At 33.7% G+C, this 10278-nt stretch overlaps 1 protein-coding gene across 1 annotated transcript; it reads left to right on the forward strand.

The window, feature by feature from the left end:
* The first annotated feature begins 4250 nt into the window (after window positions 1–4250).
* LOC145159550 (protein ECERIFERUM 26-like) lies at window positions 4251–7342 on the forward strand. The gene is made up of 2 exons (XM_079078559.1): window positions 4251–4749; window positions 6342–7342. The coding sequence occupies exons 1-2, from the start codon at window positions 4321–4323 to the stop codon at window positions 7203–7205; spliced, it is 1293 nt and encodes a 430-aa protein (XP_078934685.1). The 5' UTR covers window positions 4251–4320; the 3' UTR covers window positions 7206–7342.
* The last annotated feature ends 2936 nt before the right edge of the window (window positions 7343–10278 follow it).

Genomic DNA, 10278 nt, shown 5'->3' on the forward strand with positions numbered 1-10278 from the left:
CGCAAGCGAAGGGGTGACAAATGTCACATTAGTTTCGACGCTAGCAGGTCGTCGTGTTAAACACTAGTCAATCAGTATGGTTATAACCTGATCACATTTTAACCATAATTAACCAGTTTAATAATAGAGTAGTCATACACCAGTAGTTATTTTTAAGAAATACTACTATACTAAATCATTTTCAACAAACAAAACAGAACGGTTTTATGGGATTAAAACTACTTTACAGAACGGTTTTATGGGATTAAAACTACTTTACAGAACGGTTTTATGGGATTAAAACTACTTTTCACAAACAAAATGGAAAACATTCTTCTTATAATTTTATGGAGAGTTAAAATTATGTTAAACTATATTATAAGTACAATATTACTTAAACAGAACGGTTTTATGGGATTAAAACTACTATTCAGTTGTAAAGTAGAAAATATAGGATTTTCTGGAACTAAATCAATCACTTTCTTAAAACTAAAGCAACAATAACTAATACTTATGAACTCACCAGCTTAAATGCTGATCCTCTCTTTCAAAATAACTTGTATTCTCAGGAATCCAGTAGACAGGTACACTCCCGAAGCCTTTGAGAAGACAGCCTAGTACCGTGCTGCGTGTTTCGTCTTTTGCTATATCTACTTTTGATGTTTGAATATGTAATGTTTAAACACTTATGTAAAACTTATACATTATTAATGCAATGGTTGTTTGTACTTTGATTACTATAATGCATGTGTTGTGATACTGAGCATGACGTCCTCCGCCCCCGAACGTTTCCGCCGTTCCGGTTTGGGGGTGTGACATCATCGGTTACGACACACAAGTGTGTATCGTCTTTCTTTATGACAGATACTTACTTGACACACATTTACGTGTCATCTATCCCTTTTATGACATGCATTGCGTGTCATTAAAGGCAGTTTTTATAATAGAGGTAGTTCATCCATGAACTTCGGTTAATGCTGGAAAGTTTAGGCATTTTATTATATAATAAGTCTTACTGTTTGTATTTGTATTGCACGCATTTGACTAGATGAATATTGACAATTCATCATTTGACAAGACTATCTTATTATTGTGTACACATCGCTTAAGTCTGTCGGTGAAAGTCAAAGCTGCAAAAACTAAATTTTGTCAGAAATCTGTCACTAAAAGATCCGTTGGTAAGTACGGTCCTTCTGTAATCCCTCTAAAAGTATAGTCAACCCTGGTCGAATACATTATGTTGGTGATCCATGAATATATTTCCATCGAAAAATTCCATCGGTTATACATCAAAAATTCCGTCGGAAATACATCACAAAATATTACCATCGAGGCTTTTATGATAAAAGAAAGTGAGAAAGTTCGAAAGAAATTCGTCTGTCAAATCCTTTAGCGACGACGTTTTGATAGAAATTATGTTTTTTTTTTCTAGTAGTGCTATCTAGTTGATATTAGGGATTAAAATGAGTCCAAAACCGACCTAGATAGACCTGGACCCGGAAAACCCAGGAATCGGTTAACAGGATTAGGTAGGACCAAAAATCAGACCAATATAATGGAACAGGTTCCAGCTAAGGTACCGAGTAAAGTGGGTCTAGAGCCAGAAAACTCTGAAACATCAAAGTGGGTCGGGTGAAACCGGGTAAAATGATTCCAGAATCGGGAAAACCAGAATTTTTGGTAACTACTTGAATATTGAAAATTTCCAACTTTGACATCCCGACTTCGGATGGACTGTAAGTCATTGAATATTAAATAAAAAATAAACAAATTATTGTCTAAAATCATGTACAAACTCTTTACTACACGTTGGAAAAAACCTCATGATAATCCGAATTCAAACGAATTCGGTATACATGTTTTAAAGTTTCACAAAACACACAAAAAAAAATACTGAAAGACAGAAAATTTCCAACTTTGATATCCTTACTTTGGGGGACTGTAAGTCAATGAATATGCAACCTAAAATAATAAAATTATAGTATAAAATCATGCACAAACTTTATGCTACACATTGAAAAAAATCGCATGCTAACACGACTTCAAACGAATTAGATATGCATGTTTTAAAATTTTTCTTAAAATACAAAAAAAAAATTACAGCTTTGATATCCCGACTTTGGGGGACTTTAAGTCAATGAATCTAAAATCAAAAATGACAAACTTATAGTATAAAATCATGTACAAACTATAAACTATACTCTGTAATACAAACCTCATGGCAATCCGACTTCAAACGAATGAGATATGCATGTTTTAAACTTTTTAAAGAAACCTGTTCCGACTCCTAAAATGGTTCGGGTTTTAAAATACGATTTACCTAGACCCGAAGGACCCAAAACCCAAATTACTCGGAACCTGGATAAATTCATTCTTTAAACCCGGAACACAGACCGATTCTACATATTACGGTTCTAACGGTTCCAGTTCCAGTCCGATTTTCCGGTTTTAAATCTCATCCCTAGTTGATATCATGTAAAAAATCATTTCCACTTATCTTATTGAAAAGGGTAAATATATCATCTACCATGCTATCTCAAATAAGATATTATGGTAAATTACACGAATGGTCCCTGTGGTTTGGGGGAATCTGCACGGTTAGTCCCTGGGCACGATTTTTAACTCGGATGGTCCCTATTATATATTTTTGTTACACGGTTGGTCCCTATCTGACCTAGAAAGACTATTATACCCTTATTCATTTCTTTGTGAATTAATTTTATTATTAGTATATAACTTTTTTTAATTAAATCTTAAAAAAAAAAAATAAATAAATAAATAAATAACAGGGCCCACCCCTCTTTCACAGTCTTCCTCTATTCTTCTTCAATTGTGCCCTAGTTCTTTATGCTGCCAACGATCCCCTGATTCTTAACCCCTTCCTTCTCTGTTCTATAAACGTCACAATGTACTCCGACGACCATTGCACCACCAACCTTCATTGATTTCTCCGTTCCAAAACACCATACACGTCTCCGCCCTCCGTTCCAGAAACGCCACACACGGAATACACTGTTTGAGACTAGATGAGACGAGAAGTGAGTTCTTAATTTACAATCCTAAACCAAGTTCATAATTACTTAATCAAACAAACCAAGAATCATACACACGATTTCAATCTTTTATGCTTTAATTTTTTTTTCAGCAAAGGATCAGTTGATTTCAATCATAGTCAAACAACCCAATAATCAAATAGAGTCAAACAAAGCCTATAATCAAATTCAGAGGAGGAATGAGGAACGATGGTCGATTTTAGAAACACCAAATTTCCAAGCAACCAAAACGGTGGTCGATTTTAGAAATCAATTTAGAGTGGGTTTAATTTTTCAAGCCCACATATCAAAAATTGACCTACCTTTCCGTAACCGATTTTGATTCTCTATATCTCCTTTTCTTTTCTTTATACTATGCTACCACCCAACCCATCAAAATCAAATTTGCAGGTTTCTGGCGAGTGAAAAGGAACGGGAGGCAGTGACATGGGATTTTAGAAAAAAAAATCGGTGAGATGATGGATTCATATCAGATAGGGAGGGATTGATTTAGACAATGTAGGAGGATAGAACGAGGTTTTAGAGTGGTGAGCGGAAGAGTGGTTGTGTTGATGGACTCCGACAAGGGTGTGAGGAACAGATCGAAGAAGATTAGTGCTCTCATTCACCGAGAACATAACTGAGAGAGAATGAATCAAGCATTTCTTAATGAAGAAGGGATATGGGTGGGCCCATTTTAATACCTAAATAACAATTTAATTAAAAAGCAAATAGGTGAGGGCAATTTTGTCTTTTTATGTTTACTAGGGACCATAGACGCAACAAAAATAAATACTAGGGACCTTTCGAGTTAAAAATCATGCCCATGGACTAAGCGTGCAAGTTCCCCCAAACCATATGGACCATTCGTGTAATTTACCCAAGATATTATAAAGCAATTAAGTATTTGACACAAAATAAGATATTATAATGCAATTAAGTATTTGACACCGGAATGTTATCTTTTATCCATGTACCTTTAATAGTTTGATGATTTTTTTTTTTTGACTTAATTCGAATCATTGAGCATTTACAATGTTTATGATATGAAGCATGATTGTTTTTAGCATGCGCATCAAATAAACATAGGTGTCTTAGAAAAAAAAAACGTTTTAGATGTATGTTAGAGATGAGTTATTTTGTACTATCTTAATCGTATCTTTATTTTTTTCATATTAACCATAACCTTGTAAACTTAAGAAAAAAATACACATAGGAGTTTAGTTTTGGTCTATTTATAGACAACCATTTAATCAAACTCCTCGTTGAAACTTCTCTCTTCTCCTTCTCTCTATCATCAAAATAGACAATGGTATTCTCTAAAGACGAAAGCCCTGTCTGTGACATTAAGTTCTCATCGATTGGACCGGGATACATAACTGGCCAAGGTGCAGCTCAAGAACTAAATGGCATGGACTTAGCCATGAAGCTTCACTACATCCGAAACGTTTACTATTTCAGAAGCGAAGTGTTTGAAGGGTTAGCTATCATGGATATTAAGGAGCCTATGTTCTACTGGTTGAACTATGGGTATATCGCTTGTGGCCGGCTCAGGAGGGATGATTCAGGTCGGCCCTACATCAAGTGCAACGACTGTGGGGTGCGGTTCATTGAGGCTCGGTGCAAACTGACTCTCGATGAGTGGCTCGAGTCAAAAGATGACTCGAGACACAAGCTTCTTGTTTCTAACCAAGTCCTTGGTCCCGACTTGCTTTTCTCTCCACTAGTTTTATTGCAGGTTTGTTTCTTGATCTTTACAATATTTTTGAAAAGCCAGTTAATCAATAGATAAGATTAGGTTGGTATTATTTATCTGTTAATGCATGTTTAGTAGTTTACTACATGATAAGTATAAACAGGACTCTATCATCTTTAGAAAATCTCAACTTCAACAGCTACACTACGTTTTATGTTTCAAAACGACTAGTGACATGTCTCGTCAGCTCGTTAATAATTTAAAATTTAGCACTTAGCATGGCGTGTCTCTTACGTTTGTTATCTTTGCATGATAAACACATTTTCCATGTCTATTACATATGTAAACCGTTATAAATACATATATTCAAATGTCTGATAAAAGATATATGAGGTTATAAAGAAAATTCATCGTCAAGGTACCTATACCTTGATGTAATTAAAAGCGTTCGATATATAACCTACAATTCTAAGGTATTATATATCTAGTTTGTTATGTTTTAACACGTATCATATATTATAATATAAATAATAATTTTAATGATACTAAAAGTAACTAAAAACCGTACTGTATAATACACACAATAAATTTGATAATTCACTCGTATATGGTAATAAATATATAGAATTAAGGGATTAACCATCAAAAGTTAACAAAAATAAAACTTCAAAAACCAAAATTAATTCTAATGAACTAAAATAACGAACCAGCAGTAAACTGAATAAAACTGATAGCGCCTAGTCGTGCGGCTTTACATTCTCGTACATGCATGTATCCACAGAGTCTTATATATTTTTTTAACCTACAAATCTAATGTATGTTTAAAATACTTATAACTTCATATATGTCTCAAACAAAACTAAACATTCATCCTCAAAAGGAAAAGATAATACCTAGCTATTCATGAAGATTTAAATAACAAGACATATATAGAAACAGCAAAGCAAAATGTTAGAGACAGATTTGATCAAAACTTTAGATTCTAACCAAATAAAAAGTAATGTCATGAATCCAGAGGCAAAAGAGTGAAACGTCAAGAGCATCTCCTGTAGTGAACCTACATTTTTTCTCTATAATACCATTTGTCATTAACTTAATTTATCGAACGAAATACTCTGAAATTAACGTAATATTATTGAAATTTTAATTAAAAAAAAAGGTTTCAATTCATGTCACATCTTTGGGCAGCGTCAAGCACCCAAATGTGGTCCTTTCAAATGTTATTATAAAAAAATCTTTTATAACTGTTTCTAAAAGTGTAGAGGTGTTTATAGAAAATGTGGAATGGCATTTCATTTTATGATCTAGAAATTTAATTAATATCAGAAACAATATAACTAGTTCAATAAATTGGTGAAGGGTAGATATAATATTGTTGCATAAATGGGTTTATGAATAAACTATTATGATCTATATATTAAGAAAATGCTAAGCATTGTTACATAAAGAATTTAAGTCGTGCCACATAATAAAGTGACAAACCGCCGGTTTCTAAGTTGCATATTTTGGTCCAAAACTCGGACAAAGCTTGCATATTAAATACTGTAAATAAAAAAACTAGTTTTTATATAAACTATAAGAATTTAAAAGATTGTTATATAAATACACATATAACCGTATTTGATATGATGCAGTTAACCAAGTTTAAATGTGGAGGGATATCTGTTGGGTTAAGTTGGGCACATATACTTGGAGATGTTTTTTCTGCTGTAAGCTATACGAACATATGGGGCCAAATCACCAAGCGTCATTTCCCAACCCAACCATTACGCATGGAACATTCAATGAAGGAGAACCGTAATCCCAAAAGCCCAACAACGGATCTGCTTGCTGTAAAACGGGTAGGGCCAGTGGGTGATCATTGGACCACGCCAGATAACACAAAGCTTGAAACATATTCTTTTTATATTTCTTCTCCTGAATTTATCCGTTTGCAAACAAAGCTATGTGGAGGTAAAGACCATCAAAAGTTTCCCCCCTTCGAGTTGATTTGCACTATTATTTGGCAATGTGTTGCGAATGTTAAACATGAATCTGAAGTGAACATGGTGACTATATGTAAGAGAGACTCAAAAATTTCATTCGAAGGGGTTATGACAAACAAAGCGCAGTCGATAAAAGTGGTTAAAACAAACATTTCCATTAAAGAATCCTCTCTAATGGAACTCGGGATGCTCATATTGAACCAAGGCGTGGATGAGAGAAATAATATTGACGATGCAATGAAACCTGATAATGAATTACCAGACTTTCTAATATATGGAGCAAATTTGACTTTTATTGACCTAAGTGATGCCCCACTTTATGAGCTCGATATAAAAGGAAATACACCTGTTTATGTAAACTGTGCTATTGATGGTGTTGGAGAGGAAGGTGTCGTGCTGGTTTTTCCAGCACGAAAAGATATATCTGATGGGATGACAATTAGTATAACGTTGCCCGCAAACCACATTGCTGAGCTTAAATCTGTGCTTTGGAATGAATGGTCTCTCGCGTAATATTAAAACACATATATGTGTTAAGTAGGATCTAATATCTAGTGTGTGACTATATGCATGTATTAGAATGCATAAACGCTGGACTAATATGTATTCCATATCATTTGAAATAAATCCTTCAGATCTTAAAGTGTTAATACGACCATGAAAACAAATTTATTTTTTGTTTATAAGTTTATTAGGTTAGAAACAAGTGTATTATATGGGTTGACAACTTAGTAAATCAAAGTATATTGCTAAAATGTGGCAACTATAAAAATTCATACTAAAATACGAAAAAATTATAGAAATTGTGAAAGATTATAAAAGTATAATGGTGAAAATGTATGAAATATGATTTTCATAATCTTTATTTGTTTCTATTATAAAACGAGGTTTTTAAGCCGCGCGTTGTGACGGGAGTGTAAACACAAAATTTTGTGATATAATATGTTCTTTTGAGGTATTAATAATAAAAGCAAACATACGCATAAAATAGAGTATTTTGGTGGTAATACATATAGTTTTCAAGTACAATCTATCGTCCATCACAAACAGTTTTCAAGTACAAAGCATGAATGAAGTAGAATTATTACCAATACTACAATTTAAAATTCGGTATTTATTTCTCATTTGAAAAAAATAATGTTCATAAAGTGTCCAAAGAATGTTATTATCACTTTTATTAGTACTAAACGGACAAAACCCAAAAGTAATAGAACTTTTGGGATGATTAAAATGTACTTAGGTGAGATTGGGTCGATATAAGGTAATAGAAAATACCTTTATAAGAAGAAGCTCTACCACCTTTGGATATCGTGTCCTGATGACCTATTGCAAAAAGGAAATATTATGATATTAGCCTTTCTTGAAATCCAGCAACCTTGCATACTGGATCCATGTCACAACTATCATTTTTAGTTAGGAAATTATGTCCTAATGTAAACATCAACTATTGTAAGACTTGTAATCTAAGTGGATATCAAACTCTATGCTCAATCAAAATCATCCATTTGAAACAAAACTCCTGAGTAAAGTTCAAAACGTAATACAATGCATCTCATAAACTTAACTATGGGACTGAAACCCTAAATATCCCGGTTCGAATTTAGTATGGACTAGGATCCTCTTATTGGGCCTAATGGGCCAGTAAACCTTCTATTTGATGATTTTGGGCCAATGAAACCCATTTGGGCTCTAGTTGGGCCCACATTCGTCAAACCATAGCAATTGGGCCATGTTGGGCCTAAAATAACTCACTTATTCTCATGGGCCTTTATGGGCCGTGAACCACCCTATTGAACTATGATGGGCCGTAAACCCATCTTCTCATGGTGATTGGGCCGTAAACCCCATCCCTTTACAACCTTTGGGCCGTGAACCCTCAAGAAGGGCCCAATGGGCCGAGAACCTTCATTATAGGCCTCATAATTTCTAACCTAATCAAGAAAAAGGCCCAAACTCCTCTTCTCTTCTCTTCCCCTCTCATTCTCGGCCCAACTTTAAAAATAATAATAATAATAATATGGGATTTTAGGGAGTGCCACCTAATTATTGTTTAATGGATAACTAAGCAAATTATACACCATGTCTCTTGGAAATCTCATGTTTCCATGCAACAATCTTGTCATATCTCTCTTCCCTCCCTCTTCTTCTTATTCTCGGCCCAAACAACCCACCACCACCTTCATTTTACTCTCAAACCCACTCAAACATTTTTCTCTAAGAACACTCAAACAAACCTCCTCTATTCTTCCTAGAATTCGTGTGTACTTGTGTGTGTCTCAAGGAAAATCTCTTCATGCTTCATACTTAGGTAAGATCATGTAAACTCAAAGTGATTTATTTCATTTTATGATAGATCCATCCTCATGAGCACATGTTTTCATGATCATGCTCTTAAAACTTCTTAGAATTCGAAGATCTCCTGTCAAGAAGACTTTTAGGGCCGAGATCCTTCTCAACCTTCATCAAAGACTGAAAACAACAACCCAAAGTGAGTTCATACCCCCTATTTTTGGGTTTTACTATGTTTTAGGGGAGAATACAAGTTGTTTTGTGTAGATCTATGTGTGTATGCATGATTTTGTGTGTTTTTCATGTTATATATGTGATTATGTGTCATGAACTCCATGAACTTAAAGATCTACTAAAATATGATGCTATTTGTAGAACATAACACTCATTTCAACTTATCTTACAAGGAAATGGTTTTAAAATACATACAAGTTACTTAAAACCAAGAAAAATTGCATAAGAGGGCCAAAAGTGACAAAATGACCAAAAATGGGTATATTTATGTAACTCACGGTTAGTAGGGGTCAAAAAGGATTATTTTTGCTAAACAAGGTTAGTTACGGCATTTGAGACCCTGCCAGGACTAAAAATGTAAAAATTTTCGTAATTAGGCCTTGGGCCAACATTGTAACTTTTTTGGGCTTTTGTGGGCTTAAGTGTCATTTTCAAAAGGTCAAAACAGCTAAAATAAGAGTTTTTATAAATGTTATGCTTTTTAAAGGACTAAAAATGTAAGTTTTAACCTAATGGGCTAAAATTTGGGCTTTTCGGCTATTTAGGCCCAAATATGCGAAAAATCAAATTTAAGGGGGCTGAAATGGAAAGTTTTCTCAAAACAGGGGCTATAAACGTAAATGAACCTATTTCAGGGGTTAAAATGGCCTTATTTATCAAAAGGGACTAAAAACGCAAAGATTTTGGATTTTGGGTCAAATTTGTAAAAATTGACAAAAGTGGGGATTTAAATGCAAATCTTTTAACTAAGGGGTTGAAACTGTCCAAAATTAAATTTTGGGCTTAAAACATTATTTAAATAAGTGTTTGGGTCAAAAATGTCAAGACAAATAGTTCAAGGATCTAATATGCCATTTTTTTCATAAAAAAGACTACAATTGCCAACTTTACCAAAATAAGGGGCTGAATTCGTCAAACTAATATATTTGGTCAATTATGTTAAAATAACTGGGTCAAATTATACAAAATTTTATAACTTATGGATTTAAATAGAAAAGTATATATTTTTATAAATCTATGAATCGTTATAAAACAATTTGGTGATTATTACGACTTATCGATT

The sequence above is a fragment of the Lactuca virosa genome, chromosome 2, assembly GCF_052849685.1.
Source record: "Lactuca virosa cultivar CGN04683 chromosome 2, Lactuca_virosa_CGN04683_v6, whole genome shotgun sequence".
NCBI classification, from domain to species: Eukaryota; Viridiplantae; Streptophyta; class Magnoliopsida; order Asterales; family Asteraceae; genus Lactuca; species Lactuca virosa.